Source organism: Argopecten irradians, chromosome 6 (genome assembly GCF_041381155.1).
Source record: "Argopecten irradians isolate NY chromosome 6, Ai_NY, whole genome shotgun sequence".
NCBI classification, from domain to species: domain Eukaryota; kingdom Metazoa; phylum Mollusca; class Bivalvia; order Pectinida; family Pectinidae; genus Argopecten; species Argopecten irradians.
The window spans coordinates 45514290-45541658 of NC_091139.1; the positions used below are offsets into that span (position 1 = coordinate 45514290).

The following is a 27369-nucleotide window of genomic DNA, read 5'->3' on the forward strand; positions in this document are numbered from 1 at the left end:
TATTCCTATATAAGTTCCATCTACCTGGAAAGAGTTCAGGAAATCATTAACCACTCTAAAATGTTAAAAAAGTCAGGGGAGATAATCTCACAGGAAAAATTCAAACTTTACAACTTAAATGTAAACAACCAATTTTTTAAAATATCTAACTGAAAAAAGTACAGAGTAATATTATTTTTAATCTGTTTCTGTAAAATTATTTCATGGTTTTCATTAAAATGGGTGCAAAAATGGAGAAAAAAACCAAACCAACACGCATATAACAAAACCACTTTTCTCTCATACATTTTTAAAGTATGAATCCATTTCATTGAATAAGTGTACATTTCTTTAAATGACATGTAGTATGCATTTATTTATATAAACTGGAAGAAAGTTGTAACACCCTGGTTTTTTTTTACGACAGAATCAGTTAAACTGATCTCAAACATGTTTGACAATATGTGAGTAAAGATCAACAATGGCAAGACAAGACTGTATACAAAACCTGGCAAGATACTACGGAACACAACATTAACATTGCACCTTTGGAACAAATTCTTAAAAATAGGTTTAATATCACTTAATATCTTTCTGCCATGCACATTTCAGCACCTTTAAAACATGTAACAATTACTTAAAAACGCTTCACACTCAAACAAGTCCACGCTGCAGACTAACAAGTCCATACTATAGACTAACAAGTCCACACTGCAAACTAACAAGTCCTACACAAGTCTACAAGTCCACACTACAGACTAACAAGTCCATACTATACAGACTAACAAGTCCACTACGACGACAACACCGACTACAAGTCCACGCTGCAGACTAACAACCAAACACACTCACTAAAAGTCCATCTACAGACTAACAAGTCAATACAACTACAAGTCCACCTGCAGATACAAGTCCACATACAGGACTAAATCCAATCAGACGACAAGTCCACGCTACAGCCACTGCAACTAACAAGTCCATACTACAGACTAACAAGTCCAACTACAGACTAACAAGTCCAGCTACAGACTAACAAGTCCCACTGCAGACTAACAAGTCCATACTACAGACTAACAAGTCCACACTACAGACTAACAAGTCCAACTACAGACTAACAAGTCACTACAGCTGCAGACTAACAAGTCCACACTACAGACTAACAAGTCCATACTACAGACTAACAAGTCCACGCTACAGACTAACAAGTCCATACTACAGACTAACAAGTCCAACCAGACTACAAGTCCACTACAGACTAACAAGTCCACCTCAGACTACAGACTAACAAGTCCACACTGCAGACTAACAAGTCCATACTACAGACTAACAAGTCCATACTACAGACTGACAAGTCCACGCTACAGACTGACAAGTCCACGCTGCAGACTAACAAGTCCACACTACAGACTAACAAGTCCATACTACAGACTAACAAGTCCACGCTGCAGACTAACAAGTCCATACTATAGACTAACAAGTCCACACTGCAAACTAACAAGTCCAGGCTACAGACTAACAAGTCCACACTGCAGACTAACAAGTCCACACTGCAGACTAACAAGTCCACACTACAGACTAACAAGTCCATACTACAGACTAACAAGTCCACGCTGCAGACTAACAAGTCCATACTACAGACTAACAAGTCCACGCTGCAGACTAACAAGTCCACGCTGCAGACTAACAAGTCCATACTACAGACTAACAAGTCCATACTACAGACTGACAAGTCCACGCTACAGACTGACAAGTCCACCTGCAGACTAACAAGTCCACACTCAGACTAACAAGTCCATACTACAGACTAACAAGTCCACATGCAGACTAACAAGTCCACCACAGACTACAGTCAACGCAGACTAACAAGTCCACACTACAGACTAACAAGTCCACGCTGCAGACTAACAAGTCCACACAGACTAACAAGTCCACCTCAGACTAACAAGTCCAACTACAGACTAACAAGTCCAACTACAGACTACAAGTCCACGCTACAGATAACAAGTCCACGCTGCAGACTAACAAGTCCATACTACAGACTAACAAGTCCACGCTACAGACTGACAAGTCCACGCTACAGACTAACAAGTCCATACTACAGACTAACAAGTCCATACTACAGACTAACAAGTCCACACTACAGACTAACAAGTCCATACTACAGACTAACAAGTCCACACTGCAGACTAACAAGTCCATACTACAGACTAACAAGTCCACACTACAGACTAACAAGTCCACGCTACAGACTAACAAGTCCATACTACAGACTAACAAGTCCACGCTGCAGACTAACAAGTCCACACTACAGACTAACAAGTCCATACTACAGACTAACAAGTCCATACTACAGACTAACAAGTCCATACTACAGACTAACAAGTCCACACTGCAGACTAACAAGTCCACTGCAGACTAACAAGTCCACACTACAGACTAACAAGTCCATACTACAGACTAACAAGTCCATACTACAGACTAACAATCCACGCTGCAGACTAACAAGTCCATACTACAGACTAACAAGTCCATACTACAGACTAACAAGTCCACGCTACAGACTAACAAGTCCACACTACAGACTAACAAGTCCACTGCAGACTAACAAGTCCAACTACAGACTAACAAGTCCACGCAACTACAGACTAACTAACAAGTCCACACTACAGACTAACAAGTCCACACTGCAGACTAACAAGTCCATACTACAGACTAACAAGTCCACGCTGCAGACTAACAAGTCCATACTACAGACTAACAAGTCCATACTACAGACTAACAAGTCCACAGACTAACAAGTCCACCTACAGACTAACAAGTCCACACTCAGACTAACAAGTCCATACTACAGACTACATCCACTACAGACTGACAAGTCCACGCTACAGACTGACAAGTCCACGCTACAGACTAACAAGTCCACACTACAGACTAACAAGTCCATACTACAGACTAACAAGTCCACACTGCAGACTAACAAGTCCACACTGCAGACTAACAAGTCCACGCTACAGACTAACAAGTCCACACTACAGACTAACAAGTCCATACTACAGACTAACAAGTCCACGCTGCAGACTAACAAGTCCATACTACAGACTAACAAGTCCACGCTGCAGACTAACAAGTCCATACTACAGACTAACAAGTCCATACTACAGACTAACAAGTCCACGCTGCAGACTAACAAGTCCACACTACAACTGACAAGTCCATGCTACAGACTAACAAGTCCACGCTACAGACTAACAAGTCCACACTACAGACTAACAAGTCCATACTACAGACTAACAAGTCCACACTGCAGACTAACAAGTCCACACTGCAGACTAACAAGTCCACGCTACAGACTAACAAGTCCACACTACAGACTAACAAGTCCATACTACAGACTAACAAGTCCACGCAACGCAGACTACAGACTAATAAGTCCACGCTGCAGACTAACAAGTCCATACTACAGACTAACAAGTCCACGCTGCAGACTAACAAGTCCATACTACAGACTGACAAGTCCATGCTACAGACTAACAAGTCCATGCTGCAGACTAACAAGTCCATACTACAGACTGACAAGTCCACGCTACAGACTAACAAGTTCACGCTACAGACTAACAAGTCCACACTGCAGACTAACAAGTCCACACTACAGACTAACAAGTCCATACTACAGACTAACAAGTCCACACTGCAGACTAACAAGTCCACACTACAGACGAGCTCCATTCTCAATTAAATCCAAAGCAAAAGTCACATATTGCACAGACCAAACAAGCTCAATCATCACCAATTAAAAACTAACGAAGGCCCTACTCGATTCTTTATGGAATGACGCCTGCTGGTATTGAACCAAATTACAGTGAATATATGGTACAGACAATCACCCAAAAAGGCATAAACAAGTCTCAATATCTATGGATGACATCAATTTTTTAAGTAATTTTAGATGATTTAATATCAGACAGCTGTTGTTTTGAACCCTTGCACTAGTTGCCAAATATTTAAAATTGAGACAAAGCTATTGATTAAGATTTCATTTTTGATGAGCTTCATCAAAATATCCTAGCTTAATGTCATTATATCAGTATATTGTTACCACGCTACCAACTGCTGCGTCGTAACCGCTTGATCTAGTGTACACTGAATCACCAGCAGACGCCTGATTTAGTCAAATCAAGCAGGGCTAAAATAAACTGACAGAATGTAGGTAAAGCCATACCACTTCCAAGCCCTCACATATACCAACATCTATGAGAAAAAAGATAGGAATGGTGTGAACTGGTCAAGATAGAGATGAATGATGATACACAGAACAAATCCGACAGTTGGTGTTATTGAGATTTAAATAAATAAAGACAACCAGATCAATTTGAAAAGTTGTTGATTTGTTATGGCTACTGATGTGATGATGTCTCTGACTGCCAGAGAATGTTGCTCAGCCAGAGGAACTGTCTGGCTGTACATGTTATGATTGCATTGATAAATTTATAAATGGTTCCTACAAACTAATATCATCTTATAGCTTCAGCTAGCTGTATTCAAGTTCTTTTTAAAAGCTGCTTTGTCGGCTAACAAGAAATATACCAAGTTTTTCCTTTCTACAGCTACAAATTCAACGGCTCCATAACTATTGACGTTGTAGTGATGGTGATGTCACAACTGTGGACCACATCATGATACTAACAACAATGCCATTATCTCGAGATGTGTCTGCGATGTTGTCCAGATCTCGAGATGTGTCTGCGATGTTGTCCAGATCTCAAGATGTGTCTGCGATGTTGTCCAGATCTCGAGATGTGTCTGCGATGTTGTCCAGATCTCAAGATGTGTCTGCGATGTTGTCCAGATCTCGAGATGTGTCTGCGATGTTGTCCAGATCTCGAGATGTGTCTGCGATGTTGTCCAGATCTCGAGATGTGTCTGCGATGTTGTCCAGATCTCGAGATGTGTCTGCGATGTTGTCCAGATCTTGAGATAGTCCAGACACTGCTGATGGTGTCCTTGACGATACACACAATATTGCTCATGTATTGACTGGCCGTAGACTTGGTGATAGAGAAAGCATTGCTCGTTTTAATGTTAGCCGTAGACTTGTACTTTAGATGTTTGTGATATGTCTTGGCGACTTACAAATCTCTAATGACACTGTGCTGATGACCTCTGTTTCCATGGCTACATAGTCACCTTTCAAGTAGAATCTCGTCTCAATCATATAGAAACCTGGTTTTGTATGAAGTAAATCCCAAATACTGTTCTGTACCAAATATGTTCTCAACGCTACACTGTCTGCTTTGTATGGAGTTCCTCCACGACACCACCCCAGCGTAGTCGGAAACGTTTTGTCCTCCAGACGATAGTCGAGTCCCAGTGCGACCGAATAATCACACATAAATAGGTCAACTCGTTTATTATCCAACCAACCAGGAATTCAAATTTGGAGAAAGGAAGTGGCCCTCTCTGAAATCAATAACAAAATGTATGATAATTACTGAAACAAGAACATGGCTTGAACAAGAACGTTTCTGGACAAGACTTGAACAAGAACATTTCTGGACAAGACTTGAACAAGAACATTTCTGGACAAAGCTTGAATCAGAACATTTCTAGACATGACTTGAAGAAGAACATTTCTAGACAAGGTTTGAACGAGAACATTTCCATACAAGGCTTGAACAAGAACATTTCTATATAAGGCTTGAACAAGAGCATTTATACACAAAAATTGAACAAGAACATTGCTACACAAGAATTGAACAAGAACATTTTTACACAAGAATTGAACAAGTATTATCAAACAAACAAGTAACTTTAACATAGCAAAACAGAAGTGTGCAACCAGTCGAGGTTCAAAACGCGACTCCATACTTACTGGTCAGCTGATCTACTAACATGCGGTAAATTGAAATTCCCTCTAGCACACAGCTAGATAGTGACCATATTGCCATGTAAAGTATTGACAATTAAAACCTACTAGTAGAGTATTTGAGTTCTTTTGATTCACCTAAATTGAAACACGTACCTCTAAAACCTTGATGAGGATGTAGTCGAGGAGAAACCATAATAAACAGTGAACTAAGAAGATGACGGAGGCAGTCCAATTAAACAGGTAGGACATGGATAAAGCGTTGATGACGCCCAGCACCAGACACTGAGAGACCGGCTCCCAGAATATCAGTGAGGGTACCATGGCTGTTCTTAGTTTGGCCCACCTACAACACAAAATCATACTTCACTTTAACACACAACATATTACAAAATGATCCCTGTGTATGGTATTGTGACATTTATGTTGCCTTCTCCGCATGCGACATAGAAAACAATCAAAACCTATCCAAAGGGCAGATAACTGTATATAACATGCAAATGCAGGATAGCCATGTGTGTACTGTATCCATAGAATTATGACATTGAACATTTCTAGACAAGGTTTGAACAAGAACATTTCTAGACAAGGCTTGAACAAGAACATTAGTGTTTGCTTCAAATTACTGTATAAAACTGCTGTATATATAACTCGAATAGCTGCGAGATAATCCAGAAAGTAGTCACAGATTCAAAGTTATGAAACTTGATGGCTTGGGAGGCTTCCTACCCCTAAACCTGGCATCCGCTAGCGCTGTTATAGGACGTTAAAGTACAATGGTGCAATAACCTACCTCGTCAATCGTGTATATAAATATGGCATTGAATATGTTCCTGAATTCTGCCTCGCTGTTTGATGTGATATTCGAATTTTCCATCCTCTGAAGAAAAGAATTTGGAAATGCTGTTAACATCATTTTATATATGTACAACATGTAATCTGTCATTTGTTTGGCCCTAATATTTTCTATATGTGATTTCTTTATTAACAGTGAATGTTCTATGATTAATCTTTGTTTCTGATCAAACTGTTTCTTTCTGAAATGACAGAAACAGCTATGAAATAGATCCACTATAAATACAACGAGGAAAGTCTTGGCTACAGATTTGTGAAGATGTTACATAAGGAATGGCTTGTATTTACTTTTTGAGGAATGTCTCGGCGAGGAAGAAGTCCTCGGCTAGATACTGTGAGTAGTGAGTTAGTCCTCCAGCCTCCTCTATCACTTCCTTCCTCATTAACGATGACATTCCCGTGGCACAGTTGATCCCCAGAAGGTTCGCCACCAGGTACATCTTCGCATGTTGTGTTCCAAAGAATATCTATAGCATTTCAAAATTACATTGTTAATGAAGTGCCTCTTGAGTCAAAACAAGGCAACATAATCGGAGTTACTCATATCCCCTAAATCTTTATAATAGACTGTTCTAGTTGTTGATTTAGGAGTCTAAATGTGCCTTTAGGGGTGATTCACTTAAAGCATGGTGTAATCATGGCTATTTATGCATTTTAAAATGAAAATAACTAAAAATTTATTTTTGGTGTTATTAAATTTTCAAACATAATCCGGATGAATTTACAATTGTCAACAACCATACTGTGTAACATATTGTCCTTCGGTTCTTTCATGGGGAGGTCTTGAGGAGGACCTTTCAAATCATTTTGTGTGTAGAAATATTTATTATTATAGAATTTTTCTCTATTGTGACGTCATGAATATGTCAAATTTTCGCGCCATTCTCGGATTTTTTCTTCATAGTATATGAAGAATCTGCCAATCAGAGAGTTAGATTTAGTATGAAAACAAATAAAATTTAATTAAAGAGTTTTATAAAGTCATATTCAATGTTTATATTTCTGATTTCATACAACCTACAAAATGAAAGTTTCTACATAATCAGAAACATACCACTTATTTGTTACAACCTTCAACATAAAGAGCACCTATGTGACTTTAAATACTCCTATACATGTATATTATGACCACTAAGACAGGGGCCTACTTTTAGGATGTTTGGTAGTACACCAATCAACAAGGATCGCAAGAATTAAAGAAATCAATTCTGAATTACATGTCAGGAAACGAAAAGAAAATTGGTTCATTTATCAAGCATTTGATGTGGGATCAATATCAGATTAGTTAGTGGACAAACTGACCCTCCCGCTGACCAAACAGATGACCAATGACCAATGAATACTAATTACCAAATTGATTTTATGTGTCGCGTCTACAGAAAGTGACAGAATTACACAGATCATTTACACGAGGGACGCTGTACATCATTATAAACCAGCTCTCTCCAGTCTCTTAGGGAAAGCTTATTTACAACACAGGCTGTATGTACATACAAATAAATATCGCAACAACCATATCAACAACATTAAAACAAAATTAATTAATAATTTAAATACAAAATCTAAATCTGAACATTTCAAAATATGATTTCTATCAGGACACATTTAAATTAGATATTTGATGATTCTGACCCTGTAAGATTTGATTTAAAATAAGATTAGGACGGAGATTTTAATTAAAACTATGATGCCATGATTACCTTATTTATTGTAATTTGCACCCCTAACCCACCCCCCTAACCAAACTGTAGTATGGTGCAGTTAAGCTTGCGAAGGTGCTACACCTACAAGGCCACTGTACAGACATTCTGCACTCTTACAAGTTGTGTAACAAAGACATGATCTGAATATTTCCCCCAAAGCTTCCTGCATTGTCATGTCCAAGATCAATGTACCACAGCTGTACGACTGTTGTTTGTAGTCTGGTACGATAACATCACGGTAACATATGCTGCTCAACAATAATACAAAACGTTGGACCAATTCTTTACTAAAATTGATAACCTATTGTTTACAGTCATCAACAGACTAAAATCTATTGTTTAAAGTCATAAACTTTATTTCAAAAGTCAATGTATTGCAGTATTTTCCAGCTACAATTACATTATTTATAAATTGCAATATGATTTTCGATATTGCAACATAATCATTACTCAATCGTACTGGTTACCTAAGGGCGATACCTAAGGGCATGCACTGATACTGGTACCGGAAGTGTCTTCTCAATGGACCCCTGATTGACCATTGATGACGAGGTAGAGCGCACATTGTTATTTTTAGGTGTATGTTACATCTCTTCTGATTGGTCAGTGTGTTAAGTGGGGCGGGTCATGTGTTGTTTTATAAATATTGACTTCGGATGTGTGAAAATACTGCTTCCCTGGGATTAGGGTTAAATATGGCAGGTTGGACTGTTTATATAACTGGGTTACTGATATGTTCTACCATCCGTCAAAATCTGAGAAAGCATGAATATTTGGGTACACCAAAAGAGTTTGAGAAAGCGTGAACATTTGAGTACACCAAAAGGATTTGAGATAGTGTGAACATTTGAGTACACTAAAAGAGTTTTGTTTCACGGAACAAATGTGGCTGAACTGTCTAGATTTCAACTGCATACTGTTGTTAATCCATTAAATTTTGTGAGACACATATTTTCATGCTATTTTAAGAGGAGAGCCAAAAAATCAATGATCTGAATCCATTGTCTCTTCTAAAAGATGTGAAAATATGTGCTCCCAAAATAGCGAAATCAAAACGATTTATACCATTAACACAACAATTGAGAGTGAATTTCCCCAATTTAATTAATTCACCCCTGACGATACATTTGAACTCTTCCATTTCTTTGGATGGACGATTACATTGTGTAATTTTAGGAGTGAATGATTTAAATGAATTGGCTCCTATTTTACCTTCTCCATGTGCGAGGCGAATCCTTTCCTAGTACAAGCGTATGGCATCTGATGGACGAGGCCGGTGTTTTCTGTCATCGTTAAAACCATGTCTAGTAAAGCATCCTCTCCCACTATACAACAAACAAAATACAGTGATGGTGTGAGGGGTTTACCTAATTAAGGTATCTATAAAGATGTATAATGATCATGTATAAAATTTGAGACAGATCGCTTCAGTACTTTCTGAGACACAGCATTAACAAACTTCAACTATCAAAATCGAAGATGGCTCCTTGGCGGCCATCTTGATGATCGATCGATCCCAAATCAAACATGCACAACTAGGGCCCTAGTGGAACCTATATAAGAAATTTGAGACAGATTCATTCAATACTTTCTGAGAAATAGCGATAACAATCTTTAACTATCAAAATCCAAGATGGCAGCCTAGCGGCCATTTTGTTGACCGCTCGATCCAAAAACGCATTATGCACAACTAGAGCCCTAGGGGAACCTACATATGAAATTGGAGAAAGATCCCTACAGTACTTTCTGAGAAATAGTGATAACAAACTTTAACTATCAAAATCCAAGATGGCTGCCTGGCGGCCATCTTGTTGACCGATCGGTCCCAAAACGCAATATGCACAACAAGGGCCCTAGGGAAACCTACATATGAAATTTGAGAAACTCCCTTCAGTACTTTGTGAGAAATAGGGATAACAAATTTTAACTATCAAAATCAAAGATGGCTGCCTGGCGGCCATCTTGTTGACCGATTGGTCCCAAAATGCAATATGCACAACTAGGGCCCTAGGGGAACCTTCATATGAAATTTGAGACAGATCCATTCAGTACTTTCTGAGAAATAGTGATTACAAACTTTAACTATCAAAATCCAAGATGGTTGCATGGCGGCAATCTTGTTGACCGATCGGTTCCAAAACGCAATATGCACAACTAGGGCCCTAGGGGAACCTACATATGAAATTTGAGAAAGATCCCTTCAGTACTTTGTGAGAAATAGGGATAACAAACTTTAACTATCAAAATCCAAGATGGCTGCCTGGTGGCCATCTTGTTGACCGATTGGTCCCAAAATGCAATATGCACAACAAGGGCCCTAGGGGAACCTACATATAAAATTTGAGACAGATCCCTTCAGTACTTTCTGAGAAATAGCGATAACAAACTTTAACTATCAAAATCCAAGATGGCTACCTGGCGGCCATCTTGTTGACCGATTGGTCCCAAAATGCAATATGCACAACTAGGGCCCCAGGGGAACCTACATATGAAATTTGAGAAAGATCCCTTCAGTACTTTCTGTGAAATAGCGATAACAAACTTTAAGTATCAAAATCCAAGATGGCTGCCTAGCGGCCATCTTGTTGACCGATTGGTCCCAAAATGCAATATGCACAACTAGGGCCCTAGGGAAACCTACATATGAAATTTGAGAAAGATCCCTTCAGTACTTTCTGAGAAATAGCGATAACAAACTTTAACTATCAAAATCCAAGATGGCTGCCTGGCGGCCATCTTGTTGACCGATCGGTCCCAAAATGCAATATGCACAACTAGGGCCCTAGGGGAACCTTCATATGAAATTTGAGACAGATCCCTTCAGTACTTTCTGAGAAATAGCGATAACAAACTTTAACTTTCAAAATCCAAGATGGCTGCATGGCGGCCATCTTGTTGACCGATCGGTTCCAAAACGCAATATGCACAACTAGGGCCCTAGGGGAACCTACATATGAAATTTGAGAAAGATCCCTTCAGTACTTTGTGAGAAATAGGGATAACAAACTTTAACTATCAAAATCCAAGATGGCTGCCTGGTGGCCATTTTGTTGACCGATTGGTCCCAAAATGCAATATGCACAACTAGGGCCCTAGGGAAACCTACATATGAAATTTGAGACAGATCCCTTCAGTACTTTCTGAGAAATAGCGATAACAAACTTTAACTATCAAAATCCATCTTGTTGACCGATTGGTCCCAAAATGCAATATGCACAACTAGGGCCCTAGGGAATAGGGCTGCCGCGATACGGCAGAAGCGTACCACGATATATTGCGATACACAACAACTGTATTGTGATATGTATTGCAATATTTTGACCTTAACATATGTGTTGTCTATTTTGTATATATTCCATAATAAAAACACCCATTACATTATACAAACATACAGTGCTATGTTATGTAGTTTTACATCGATTTGAACCATGTTGTTGAGTAACAAAAATGTTCAAATGTGTTCTTGTTTTAAAAAAATACGAGTCTGTTTGTGAAAACGCTAGGCTAACTGTTACAGACGATCGTAACCTAATAATGCAATAACTAAACATGATAGTGTCTGCAAATATTTACACTTTTGAACCTAAATGATGAACAAATTTACGTACAATTGTCCTGGCAAAATAAGCTTACGATCGTGATTAAACTTCAAAGGGCTGACCGGCTTGCAGTGTTGTTTTGACACGTGTAGGAAATCGAAAATGGCGGCGGACGATGAAGCCTGAAAAAGCTGGCAAAATCCCTGCAGCCATGTATTCACCGGGCCTTAAATGTGTTTAGAGAATTAGATATTCCGGTATTGTTGATTGATGGAGCGAATCAGCTTGATAATATTTCAGAAACTAGCCTAATGTCATATTGTTTATATTCAACGTCATGCAAATGTTTGAATCATTTGAACATTATACACGTTAGTTACAAACATTTGACCGACATCTGAATCGAATGAAAACGAAAGGGATACCCACATGGCTTCATATTATCGGAAAGGAAAACAAATACAACTTGCTGGTTTTGTTTTAATGACAGGACGTTTTAATTATATCAAATTAATGAAATTATGATACTAAGAAAATATATCGTAAAAAACCGGTACAGGTAAACTGTATCGCGGTACAATATTTTTTGGTGGTGTATTGCAATACCCCAATATACCGGTGAACCGCGGCAGCCCTACTAGGGAAACCTACATATGAAATTTGAGACAGATCCCTTCAGTACTTTCTGAGAAATAGCGATAACAAACTTTAACTATCAAAATCCAAGATGGCTGCCTGGCGGCCATCTTGTTGACCGATTGGTCCCAAAATGCAATATGCACAACTAGGGCCCTAGGAGAACCTACATAAGAAATGTGAGACAGATCCCTTCAGTACTTTCTGAGAAATTGCGATAACAAGAATTGTTAACGGACGGACGGACGGACGGACGGACCACGGACAAAAAGCGATTTGAATAGCCCACCATCTGATGATGGTGGGCTAAAAATACAGTGAATGAAGACTCCATTAACAGCATATCAGGGTAACCAAATAGTCAATTTCAACACAACTTGACCTGTGTATAGTGACCACTTTGATGTAAAGACCATTTATTATTGGTCTCTTGGGTGGTCTTTATAGACAGGTTTAACTGTACTGTAATTTGATGTATATATACAACCCATTTTGTTAATCTAGGAATCAGTAGTATAAAGGACATTCAGATACATTTCCAATTTTTATCTTGGACCTGCACATAATATTGGTTGCTTAGTCTGTGGTTTTCACAAACATGGACACGCATTAAGTAGACTAGCTCTGTACCTCACTAGACATAATTCGAGACACTGGGCAGACAAATTCTGTTAGGCCTGTGGTCTCTTAATTTAGACTTCTAGTCTGATCAGGAGATATATTGTAATTGTAAAATAACATTCATCATAAAAACAATGCAGCAGAAACACAGAGATAACTTACTATAGGATAATAAATGTAAATACAAAGCAGGAAAACCCATCTTCCCATATTAAATACTTTTGAATCCCTTGAATATATATGAACATCATTCTTTGTATATATCATGAAGAAAATTTAAGTAAAAGTTCAGTAAATGCCAACAAAGCTACCAATCTGCTGACTATTACTAGGGCTGCTGTAGGAGGTGATATGTCATCGGTTTATTACGTAATTATTTTTGTTCACATCAGTGATAAAAGTCCCATGATTCCCTCACTACAACATAATCACTGTCACTGCCATCTCTCCACTTCCCCCCAGACCTGACAACAGCCAACCCATTCCAATCATTGCCACCTGAGTTGGCTAGGAAACATTGCCATGACAACGAATGCACGACAGTTCTGTGTTTATTGCAATTCTGTACAAGTCAATGTGCCTGGAATTTTCTGCTCACATTACTTTTCTGTTACTAGGAATACAACACCAAAGCTATCTCCCCAGCTGATCTGTCTTTTTTCCTCCCAAAGTTAATCAACATTCTCTCTTTTTAAACAGAGTGCAGCTAAGGGTTTTGTGACTGTATATACCTAGATATGTACACAAGTCTATCCTACAACCAGCATTTAATTAACATAGTCCAATTCTATCACTGTAAACATGACATTTTCCTGCGTACTTTGTTTTTGTGGTTTGGAGTTTTGATATCCGTTCGTGGTTATATTAGCTGATGGAGCATTCATGACAAGAGTCAAAATTTATATAAACTCAGTTCCCCTTCCCCCAAGGACGTTTCTGGTCAAATTTGGTTACAATCCCAGCAGAACTCTAGGACTAGCAATTAGCGATTCAAAAGGAAATATGACGGATGACGGACAGACGGACGAACGGACAACGTACACCATGCCATGACATACCGGTGAGGTAAAAATGAGGAACCTTAATTTATAAATCAATATTTCAATATTAAACTTCATAATGTACTGGTAATTATTTTCTGCACATTGCAACAAATACAAACATAAACCTGATGAAGATCAATATAAACGTACTGTAGATGGCGCTGTCACTGACGAGCACTAGGTCATATTTAGCTGCCTTGTAGCCCGAGATCATGTTGTTGATCTTTGGGTTTATACCCACAGGCTTGCCTCCTGAAATACAAAATTATCATCGTCAATTAACATATCAAATGCTAAATTTGGTTTAATTAAGCAATTTAAATTCAACAATTACAACTTAGAATCATTACTTGGTTAGAAATATCTAAGATAATTTGTGTCAAATTTAGCTGTAAAAATATGTTCAGCACTTTAAATTTAACATATATGATGTAGAATAATCATGAATTATTCAGCAAAACCTAACAATAATTCTATTTAAAATCTATTTATAAATATAGTACTTGTAGTTTGATTTTAATTTGAACATACACTGTTTATAAAATCAAAATTATTTTGAACCAAACTATGTAATATATCTGATATATCTGCTCACAAGAATACTATTTGTGTATAATATGTATTGTATATGTTTGCTTCTAATTATATGACAATAAAATATGTGTCACCAAGTGGTTTGCTGGGGTTTTGGGTATTTTCCCCAATTCTGTGATTCGGAGGTCCATCAGGATGTGGCTATTTAGTTTGGGGAATTAGCGTGGTATCGCATAAGCCACACCCTTCTGAAACCTCCCTTTTGGTCTACGCACTTGGTGAACTGTTCATTTGATTTGTTGATGATTAACAAAACACAGTTGATTTCCTCTTCAGTATTTATTTTCCATTCTTGTCATTCTAATACACATTACATATTGGGATGCTGGCCTGAACTATAAATTTGGTCTAAAATGTCCATTGGTCCTGTGCACAGGCCAGCACACCACTTGCTCTCGGGTCCACACTCTTTCTCTAACTAACTAACACACTCCATATCATTATCCCTTATGTTACAATTAATTACTAGAGATAGAAAGTTAGACTTTGATTGGCTATACAATTAATTAGTGGGCGAAGTTACCCTAAAAATCTTACATTACAGTGATATTCTAATATGCCCTTACAGTAAATGCCTATGGTCAACATTGTACAATAGAACCCAAATTAAATGGACATGTTTATTTTACTAATTACAATTAGACTGGCTGAGCCAGCTTAGGGGCTGGTCACCTGTCGACTCCCTTAACATGCCAAGACTGGTCACTGGTCAACTCGAACTAATGAACACTATTCAAATCCAGTTATCTAGTCTTAGCTCCAAAATCCTTAATACAAACCAACTATAATAATCTCCTATATTTGAAATACAATTTATACTGAAATATCTGAACGAATGTTTGAAATATAAAAATTACTATTTTTGTACCGTGATACATTCCTCCCTTCCCCATAAGTTTGCTCCGCAAACTTTAAAATTTTTTAATAAAAAAAATGCTTAATTTATAATAACACATTTTTTTTTTTGACAAATTTAAGCAATACTTTTACAGAATACAATTATATATACATAAGAAAAAAAATTAACCTACAGAACTTGTTTTTAAACAAATAAAATGCATTAACTATATGAAATAATGCTAGTCTGCATGATTGATCAAGTCATTACAGACTAACAAAAACAACGCTCATGAATATAGGTGATCAGGCTATAGACACGATTGTCATATTATAGGAGGAAAAAAAATCTTGACTTAGTAATTTAAAGAAAGAAACAAATAATGATAAGTTATATCCAAAAAAAAAAAATCTGTTACTCCCATAAAAACATTAATTTTTAGTCTATTATTACATAATAATGTAATGTAAGCAAAACTGATGTCTATTACAATGTAATATTGTAAGTAAAAGTACCTACATATTATACTCAAAATAATAAAACACTAATCTATAAGATGACTCTCACACATTCACATAACATGTTACATGAAAATACATATAAAACTGTAATGAAAAAGAAATAACATATTAATTATGTACATACTGCAGTATTGATTAACTTGATTCACATACAAAGTTATCATAATGCTGTCTTTTGAAAACAAGGAGCTATAAACAAAACACATTATGACTATATTTCATCTTTGACTGTCTCCATTAAATTCTCAATATACAAATTATTCACTAAATTCATCAATATATATGTTCATTATTATAGTCACTCCATTTATCACTTGATATGTACGTTACATTATATGAATGTCCATTACTGGAAATGTTTATTGTGTTTCCCTCACTGGAATCCTCATTAGCATGTCGATACACAGACTTTTCATCATTAGATATGTTGATCACATGACTGGTTCATCCATTAAATATTTTCATTACTTCACTGGGTTCATGCAACATTAGGTAAATTCATCACTGGGTTCCTTCATCATTAGGTAAATTCATCACTGGCTACTTTATAGGTAAATTCATCGTTGTCTACTTCATAGGTAAACTCATCACTGTTTTTTTCATAGGTAAACTCATCACTGTCTATTTCATAGGTAAATTCATCACTGTCTACTTCATAGGTAAACTCATCACTGTCTACTTCATATGTAAACTCATTACTGTCTATTTCATAGGTAAATTCATCACTGTCTATACTTCATATGTAACTCATCACTGTCTACTTCATATGTAAATTCATCATTGTTCATTGATATGTCCATCAATAGATAATTACATTGGTTAAAATTAAAGTTCATCACTAAATATGTTCATTCCATCTTCATCACTTCGTTGTATAAGTTGAATAATATTGTTTCTCTGGCCGATAGATTTTCAAGTTTCTGTACAACCACATATAAACACGTGCTGTTGTTTCCTAAAAGACACATGTAACTTTTTTTATACTTGAAATATTTTCTTCTATTTAATTTCTTATTCTGATATAAATATATTTTATTTCAACTGTTATGTATGTATATATTTATATTTTTAAGGTTTGAAATAATGAAAGCCTATATACAAATGTACTTTACTAACTAAGATTTTTTTTTTTTTTTTTAGAGAGAAAAAAAAAATGTAATTAAAGATATCCCACTATACTGTGTTGTCTACTAGCAGTTTAAGAGCAAACTTTGGTAAATGTTACCAGCTCGGCTAGCTCACTCGCAAACACTCTAGTACAGTAAAGGGATTTTTACGGTAAAACTTGGTTTTACCAGTATTGGTATCGCAATTCCGGAACTAGCTTTTTACCCCCCCGGCTGGTGTCGTGAAGAATAAACTGAATAACCACACATTTGTGGTATATGTAGTTGTAATTTGCACCCAGATACAATATAAACTAGTTTAGAATCATTCTGTAAACTTATTCAGCAGCATCAATATCATTTTAAGTGGATTGCGAAGAAAATAAGAAAATATAGTGAACTGCATTTCATAAGTAGCTTAATAATATTCCTGTGGCAAACAACAGGTACAAGTGGTGTCGTGGTAAGTCCTGAGCTTTCTAAGCTCACGGCCCGGGTTCAACCCTTATCCTCGGCAGGTTAATTTTCTTTTTTTTTAATTCATATTTTTATTTGTTGTTAATTCACCATGCTTGAAAATATTCCTTATTTTGTCTTTATATTTATTTTTGTTTTATTTCATTTTTATTTTCCAAAAGTTTATTCTAAACATAGACATGTATAGCATATACACTAAATTACGAACATCCCACTATTACGGCCACTTATTTTCAGTTCCGATTTTTTTTCTCTTCAGAAATACAATCACACCGCTATTCCGTTTTACGACCAATTTTAATAGTCCCAACGACCACTAAATTAACACTAATTGACCATTTGATTATGACCACAGGCACATGTGACTTCACACCTCGCTGTGCCTCACCTTCCGCACGCAGCAACCCGTGAACAACTACCCGCAGGTACATCAGTCAGTCTTTTGTTTCCGTCGACCTAATTATCAGATTATCTACCTGTACTAGGAGAGTGTTAATCGCCATCATTTGCATACTTGTGACTGGCAGTTGACGTGATCGAAACCACAAGTAATGCAACGTTCTTTCGATAGCTCTGGTGGCGAGATCGAACGATTTAGGCAGTTCTTTCTCATACGTGTAACGCCAATGGAATTAAAATTCTTTAATGTATGAGATATATTGATCTTATTTCAGATATTTATGAAGTACCGTACATCAATCATCTCATTTCAATAGATGTGTCATCTATTTTGTTGCGGTAAACAATCGGTGTTTTGCATTAGTTAAAAGTACGCTTGACTATTGCACAGTAGTCTTTCAAACACTTTACCGATTGTGATCGTAAGTTATTATTTGACCAATCATTGCACATGGCGGGGTAATTAAAATCGATTTACGTAAATATTAATAATAATTTACACAGATCAATACCAATTTTAAAACACATAGATTCTCATTTACCTCAGGTGATACTATGTGATAATTAAACCAGAGACATAGATAATTTAGTAACTATCTAAATCTCTGATTAAACTAACGATATGTATTTGAATTATAATTAAAACATAATAGAAAGTAATGTCTAGAAAAAGTATTTTCATTTAGATTGTCAACAATTACTTCAGTGAAATTCAGTTTAAGATTTAAGTAAGCACACACCATTAACTTAATTTAATGAAAAAAATATGTCTATGCTCTAGAAATAAATGGTATAGTCATTATATGTCCCTAATTTATCAATCTTTAAAAAATATTTGTAAATTATTGGTTTTGATTAGATACGCATGCATTAAAATATGATATGATTAAGATTCTAATGGCCGACAAAACTAATTGATCAAATATAGTAATTTGCAAATTTATCTTAACCAAAATATATCAAACTGGTTTTTCCCCACACGTACATGTACTTACTCAGCATGCTGTGTTATGTTTCTTATGTTTTTTTATATAAATGTAATGTATATGTCATGTCAAGTTTATGTTGATGTCCCATGTATTTGTAAATGTGTTAAATGCAAAAAATTGAACAAAAAAATAAAAAAATATATTTATAATATACATTTATATATACATGTATATTGCATTTTTCATAAAATTTCAATTTTTAAACAAAAATACAGTACATATATTATGTACCGGTCAGCTAGGATACAGAGTTTCTGTTCTTGATCGTCATGATCATAGAAGAAACCTGGTCCACCTCAGAATTAAGACCACCTCGCTATTAAGACCACTTTTACTCGGACCACTGGGTGGTTTTAATAGATAGGTTTTAATGTAAATACTGTTATACATATTCTCGACACATGTTATATAATGTTTCTGACGTCCCTTGCTCATACACATTTTCATTTACAGCGGTTCGGAGCGGTAGGGAGCTGGGTTTTCGAGAAAAGTATTTCAAAGATTAAAGGATAGATAACCACCCTATATATACATCTCTTCGTATCTGTAGCAGTGTGCAGCCAAGCGTGAAGGTGTGATACATTGATCATGACCACATCAAGTTTCTTTATTTAGTTCTCTTTGACAAATACATTGTATAGAGAAACATAATATATAAATATCAATTTCAAAAAATTTGACAAGTAGAAAATATGTACATATAAAGAAGGACAAATCATAAATTCTTTTGGAAAATATCAAAACAATAAGCAGTGATCTAGAGTTGGCTGTTCTATTGTTTTAGAGGATTAAGTGTCATTTTATAACGAAATCTTATCGTTTGGTTGTTTATGCAAATGAAATGAAAATTCGGAGGTGTTTAAAATATAAATGAAATTGTAATACATGTACGTACTATTCTGTACTAGGCAAATGTACTTATATAATTTGTAACACAATGTTTTTTCAGAGTAGATTATCATGTCAAAGTAAAATTGCTGAGTGAATCTGCTATAATATATATTGAAACCACTGAAGCTTATAATTTTCGTTACTGTAAAGGAAATTTTAGAAATATCAACCCATTTCAAATGGTTCGACTGAACTAATTAAGTCTTCCCATCTTCTCCTCCCGGTAGGAGTATGTTATTTTTTCATTACATTGTACAGATCAATATGAAATATTTAATGTAAGTAGGAAACAAATTTGACATATTTCAGAGTCAGCCTAATTCAGGTATTCTCTGATAGCAGATACTAAAACCGTGATATTCCACAAAATTAGTACTAATCTGATAGATTTGTATCAATTCATCAAAACAGTAAAAAGTAAGCGTGTCACTATCCTTCATTAATTCATATACTACAATTATGTTTTTCTTGAACCAAGCCTTATAAGAACAGTTTTTCTACCAATATTCATATTTCAAAGTAAATTATCATGTTCAAGCCTTATGAAAACAGTTTTGGAACCAATAGTCAAATTTCAAAGTAAATTATCATGTCAAAGTAAAATTTCTGAGTGAATTTGCGATCCGAATTTTGGACCTATCCTTGCTCCAAATTTTTGCTGAACAACTTTCCATAATGTTTAATAAGAAGATATTTACAAATTGTAGTTAGAAAAGGACACTGATGACAATATCTGTCATTTAGGTAACTCGTGCCGTTACCGTTTGTTAATGTTGTAATGTACTACAAACTTGATAGACATAGAGAAAAAATATTAACATGTTTTGACAAAAAACATCCTTCGTGCCATTTACATGTCGTTTAGTTAATTAACTCAGGTTATTTAGTTCTTTAGTTAATATATATACATTCATGTACTTGAAACTTGATAAAGCATATACCGGTAAACAGCTGATAGCTGACAGAGATTTTTTTTTTTCTCTCTTTCCCTCTCTTTCCCCTCTTTCTCCCTGATATGTTGCCAAAGTAGTATTCGTGAAGTTATGAAGCATGAAAGTCATCCTTTATGACAATATACGTTAGTTATATATGTTACACGGTCTGACAACCATTAAATTTTGTACTTATAGATAGTATGGTGTTCTTAAACTTGCTAGATACATTTTTGTTAAAAAGGAAATCCTTGATGTCATTCATATTAGTCATTAAAGGTCAAATACGTGTACGGGTATCGCTTAAACATTATATGAGATTTTATATAATATAACCAGTAAGTTTTTTTCTTGATATCTGAAGAATGCCTGTTTAGTTTTTAACAAAAAAAATCAATTTAATTTGACATTACAAGTCACCATAATGCTGAAACTTTTCTTTATATTTTTTTTTTACTACCTTGCCACTATTACAAATTTTTTTTTTTTTTTTTCATCCAAATTTAGTCACCTATAATGTAATGAATGTTTTTAGAATTTCCACTAAGTGTATGGCCATTACACAAAAGTGTATCGCTAAACAAAACAATTTAAAACACTATAGGCAAGTAATATCTCATCTTTGCTCTCAATAAAATTTCTGTTTATGTTGATCGAAATAGATGAAAGACTCATGGTAATTTAAGGTACCACATTTTACTACAGTGATAATTCTTATTTGTGTTAAAACTATCTGATTGTCCTCAACTGCTTATTACACTGGCATTATATTTGGTTTTCTTTAGTAATTATAAGTAAAAACCTCTTTGGACCTATACCAAAGTTCTGGTATTTTTGTTACTGATCTACATACTACATCCAACATTATATTGAGGGCATGATTTACAGCAACTTTTGCCATGACTACATCTTGGGTCCACTCAGGCTGTTGTCCTGGAAGTTGTAGTAAATAGGAAGTGGTCCTTCCATCATATGCTGTTTCCAACATCCATGCATTGTTCCTTTGATACAGCTGGTCAGTACTTAGATATCTGTTCCTTGTGTCTTTATTTATTTTTGTTTGTTCCTGTATTACATAGTTGAGTATGAGTGTAGGTCCTACACTACTGTTGACTGTTTCATCATGTACCAAAGGGATCCATGCTGATTCTTCCTTTGTCGATGAGTATCTAACTTTGCAATAGAAAGTCTGGCGATGTCTTGAGTAAGCTATCCTTGTGATACAGTCAGCGTCTTTGTATCCAGTGGTAGTACAGCCTTGGTCTCTGTTGTATGGATCACAAAAATACTTGTCCCGAGGTGGACGATGGTTTTGAGTTGATGCAACAACTGCAGCATTTTTGTCCTCATCTTGCTTGTTGAAAAATTTGTGATTTTTCAGAGGACGTTTTCTTTTTCTTCCGTCCATGTTCTTTTGGTCATGGAATTCTTTTCTTAGGTCTTCAGGAACCATACTTTGGGTCTTGTCTTGTCCTCTTCATCCTTTCTTAATAGCTATGTCCTTGTCCTGCTTTGCTGTAAAACTTGGCTTGAGGTGTGGTCCGGAATTCTGCACCATCTGTCACCAAGTGGTTTGCTGGGGTTTTGGGTATTTTCCCCAATTCTGTGATTCGGCGGTCCATCAGGATGTGGCTATTTAGTTTGGGGAATTAGCGTGGTATCGCATAAGCCACACCCTTCTGAAACCTCCCTTTTGGTCTACGCACTTGGTGAACTGTTCATTTGATTTGTTGATGATTAAAAAAACACAGTTGATTTCCTCTTCAGTATTTATTTTCCATTCTTGTCATTCTAATACACATTACATATTGGGATGCTGGCCTGAACTATAAATTTGGTCTAAAATGTCCATTGGTCCTGTGCACAGGCCAGCACACCACTTGCTCTCGGGTCCACACTCTTTCTCTAACTAACTAACACACTCCATATCATTATCCCTTATGTTACAATTAATTACTAGAGATAGAAAGTTAGACTTTGATTGGCTATACAATTAATTAGTGGGCGAAGTTACCCTAAAAATCTTACATTACAGTGATATTCTAATATGCCCTTACAGTAAATGCCTATGGTCAACATTGTACAATAGAACCCAAATTAAATGGACATGTTTATTTTACTAATTACAATTAGACTGGCTGAGCCAGCTTAGGGGCTGGTCACCTGTCGACTCCCTTAACATGCCAAGACTGGTCACTGGTCAACTCGAACTAATGAACACTATTCAAATCCAGTTATCTAGTCTTAGCTCCAAAATCCTTAATACAAACCAACTATAATAATCTCCTATATTTGAAATACAATTTATACTGAAATATCTGAACGAATGTTTGAAATATAAAAATTACTATTTTTGTACCGTGATATATGTTTAAATCAAAATCTGTTTGCTTTATAACTGACCCACTTTTCCTTTAGGATAAGGAATTTAATTACAACAAATTGATGAATGAATTTTGAAATGTTCTGAAATAAACTTTGTTTTACCATTTCAAAGAAATTAAAACTTACGTCACACTACATTGGAACATTTTATTAAAGATATGCCTTATCTTCACCACATACAAAACCCAGGGCATGACAATAATAACCTAACATATATACAGTAATAATAAAGACTTAAAATGGCAAAGACGATGACCAATTTACAGCAGTCGTAAACTGCCGTAAATCATCAATGTCGTAATTGGTGTGACTACAGTTTGTGTTAAGATAAAATTTACATATAAGATTGGGTGCCCCCAGTCGTGGGAGGAAAACCTCAGTAAAATCGGTGTAAAGCCTGGCACTATGTACTGGTATGCTGGATGCATCATAACCTCCCGGGAGATATAAACCAATGCTTAACAGCTCCCACAGAAAAATACAATATTGATTTTAGCTGCTGCCGCGGATGCAGTATAAAACTCACCAACATGTTTTCATGTTTTTTAGATTCAATTTAGAGAGCCAATGATTTATGTATAACATTGAAATTTGATAAAATTCCTCAACAGAATCTTATGGCTCTGACATCATAAACATAGTTCTGGTAGAATGAAGTAAAATATGAAATGTGAACAACCGTTCTGTTATAATTGGAGTTAACTAGATCTTAAAGCCATGAAATGCCTATAAATCCAGCTTGTTAACAACAGTTTTATATTAGCTTCCCTGTGGAGCACGGAATTGTCCCCACATTCTCTTGTCGCTACTGCTCACCACAGCCTCTCAATGAAAACCTTGGTTTAGTGTGCGGGGAGCTTTTAGCAGCACCGTATTCAGTGTAATAAGCACCAAGGGTGACCGATCAGTCCCAAAATGTAATATGCACAACTGGGGTCCTAGGGGAACCTACATATGAAATTTGAGAAAGATCCCTTCAGTACTTTCTGAGAAATAGCGATAACAAACTTTAACTATCAAAATCCAAGATGGCCACCGGTCGGCCATCTTGTTGACCGATCAGTCCCAAAATGCAATATGCACAACTGGGGTCCTAGGGGAACCTACATATGAAATTTGAGAAAGATCCCTTCAGTGCTTTCTGAGAAATAGCGGTAACAAACTTTAACTATCAAAATCCAAGATGGCTACCTGGCGGCCATCTTGTTGACTGATCAGTCCCAAAATGCAATATGCACTACTAGGGTCCTAGGGGAACCTACATATGAAATTTGAGAACAATCCCTTCAATACTTTCTGAGAAATAGCCGTAACAAACTTTAACTATCAAAATCCAAGATGGCTGCTTGTCGACCATCTTGTTGACCGATCAGTCCCAAAATGTGATATGCAGAACTAGGGTCCTAGAGGAACCTACATATGAAATTTGAGAAAGATCCCTTCAGTGCTTTCTGAGAAATAGCGGTAACAAACTTTAACTATCAAAATCCAAGATGGCCACCGGTCGGCCATCTTGTTGACCGATCAGTCCCAAAATGCAATATGCACAACTGGGGTCCTAGGGGAACCTACATATGAAATTTGAGAAAGATCCCTTCAGTACTTTCTGAGAATTAGCGGTAACAAACTTTAACTATCAAAATCCAAGATGGTGGCTGGTCGGCCATCTTGTTGACCGATCAGTCCCAAAATGCAATATGCACAACTAGGGTCCTACCGGAACCTACATATGAAATTTGAGAAAGATCCCTTTAATACTTTATGAGAAATAGCGGTAACAAACTTTAACTATCAAAATCCAAGATTGCTGCCTGGCGGCTATCTTGTTGACCGATCAGTCCCAAAATACAATATGCACAACTAGGGTCCTAGGGGAACCTACATATGAAATTTGAGAAAGATCCCTTCAGTGCTTTCTGAGAAATAGCGGTAACAAACTTTAACTATCAAAATCCAAGATGGCTACCTGGCGGCCATCTTGTTGACCGATCAGTCCCAAAATGCAATATGCACTACTAGGGTCCTAGGGGAACCTACATATGAAATTTGAGAAAGATCCCTTCAGTACTTTCTGAGAATTAGCCGTAACAAATTTTAACTATCAAAATCCAAGATGGTGGCTGGTCGGCCATCTTGTTGACCGATCAGTCCCAAAATGCAATATGCACAACTAGGGTCCTAGGGGAACCTACATATGAAATTTGAGAAAGATCCCTTCAGTGCTTTCTGAGAAATAGCGGTAACAAACTTTAACTATCAAAATCCAATATGGCTACCTGGCGGCCATCTTGTTGACCGATCAGTCCCAAAATGCAATATGCACTACTAGGGTCCTAGGGGAACCTACATATGAAATTTGAGAAAGATCCCTTCAGTACTTTCTGAGAATTAGCCGTAACAAACTTTAACTATCAAAATCCAAGATGGCGGCTGGTCGGCCATCTTGTTGACCGATCAGTCCCAAAATGCAATATGCACAACTAGGGTCCTAGGGGAACCTACATATGAAATTTGAGAAAGATCCCTTCAGTACTTTCTGAGAAATAGCGGTAACAAACTTTAACTATCAAAATCCAAGATGGCTGCCTGGCGGCCATCTTGTTGACCGATCAGTCCCAAAATACAATATGCACAACTAGGGTCCTAGGGGAACCTACATATGAAATTTGAGAAAGATCCCTTCAGTACTTTTAGAGAAATAGTGGTAACAAGAATTGTTAACGGACGGACGGACGGAAGGACGGACGGACGGACCACGGACCACGGACCACGGACGAAAGGCGATTTGAATAGCCCACCATCTGATGATGGTGGGCTAAAAATAAGCAAAATTGACTCCCAAAGTTTAATTTTGAATCACAACCATACAATGATGCTATTGATACCATACAAATATGCTATCCAATACATAGGTTCAGAGACAAAGTAATTTATATGAAAATAGTAGCCTAATTGACCTTTTTGACCTCGCATCTATTGCCGTTTAAGGCCCCGGGGGTCAGCCCTATCATTTGTACAATTTCAAATCCCAACTCTATAAGGATGCTACCATTGCATTATAAGTGCTCTTCCATTCTTAGTTGCAGAGAAGAAGTCGTTTATATGGAAATAGCTAAATTGACCCCTTTTGACCCCACCCTTCAGGCTCCCGGGGGGGTCAGCCCCATCATTTGCAAAATTTTGAATCCAAACCCTATAAGGATGTAACCATTGCATTATGAGCGCAATCCCATGTTAAGTTGCAGAGAAAAAGTCATTTATATGGAAATTGACCACTTTTGACCCCGCCCCTCAGGCCCCCGGGGGTCAGCCCTATCATTTGCTCAATTTGGAATCCCCAGCCTACAAGGATGCTACCATTGCATTATGGGTGCTATACCATGCTTAGTTGCAGAGAAGAAGTCATTTATATGAAAATAGCCAAATTGACCCCTTTTGACCCCGCCCCTCAGGCCCCCCGGGGGGTCAGCCCTATCATTTGCACAATCTTGAATCCCCACCCTATAAGGATGCTACCATTGCATAATGGGTGCTATACCATACTTAGTTTCAGAGAAGTTGTTTATATGGAAATAGCCAAATTGGCCCCTTTTGACCCCGCCCCTCAGGCCCCCGGGGGGTCAGCCCCATTATTTGTACAATTTTGAATCCCCACCCTATAAGGATGATATCATTGCATTATGGGTGCTATCCCATGCTTGGTTTCAGAGAAGAAGTCGTTTATATGGAAATAGCCAAATTGACCCCGCCCCTCAGCCCCCCCCCGGGAGTCAGCCCCATCATTTTGTACAATTTTGAATCCCCACCCTATATCGATACTACAATTGCATTATGAGTGCTATCTCATGCTTAGTTTCAGAGAAGAAGTCATTTATATGGAAGTAGCCAAATTGACCCCATTTGACCCCGCCCCTCAGGCCCCCGGGGAGTCAGCCCCATCATTTGTACAATTTTGAATCCCCACCCTATAAGGATGCTACCATTGCATTATGGGTGCT

General features: G+C 36.8%; 3 protein-coding genes across 3 annotated transcripts in view; 2 read left to right on the top strand and 1 right to left on the bottom strand.

Moving 5' to 3' along the window:
• The first annotated feature begins 1796 nt into the window (after window positions 1–1796).
• LOC138326557 (DNA-directed RNA polymerase II subunit RPB1-like) lies at window positions 1797–2774 on the top strand. The gene has a single exon (XM_069272654.1). The coding sequence runs from the start codon at window positions 1797–1799 to the stop codon at window positions 2772–2774; it is 978 nt and encodes a 325-aa protein (XP_069128755.1).
• Window positions 2775–3193: 419 nt separating this feature from the next.
• Window positions 3194–3715, top strand: LOC138326558 (zonadhesin-like). Its single transcript, XM_069272655.1, has one exon. It carries the CDS (start codon window positions 3194–3196, stop codon window positions 3713–3715), a length of 522 nt encoding a protein of 173 aa, XP_069128756.1.
• The window catches only part of LOC138326050 (ceramide glucosyltransferase-like), a 58482-nt gene continuing 34544 nt past the window's right edge, over window positions 3432–27369 (bottom strand). The window contains exons 4-9 of the mRNA XM_069272164.1: window positions 14390–14491; window positions 9613–9725; window positions 6986–7164; window positions 6636–6722; window positions 5999–6188; window positions 3432–5436 (exon numbers count right to left, since the gene is read on the bottom strand). Coding sequence (XP_069128265.1) covers window positions 5257–5436; window positions 5999–6188; window positions 6636–6722; window positions 6986–7164; window positions 9613–9725; window positions 14390–14491 — 851 coding nt within the window. The 3' untranslated portion in view covers window positions 3432–5256. The remainder of the gene's footprint in view (window positions 5437–5998; window positions 6189–6635; window positions 6723–6985; window positions 7165–9612; window positions 9726–14389; window positions 14492–27369) is intronic.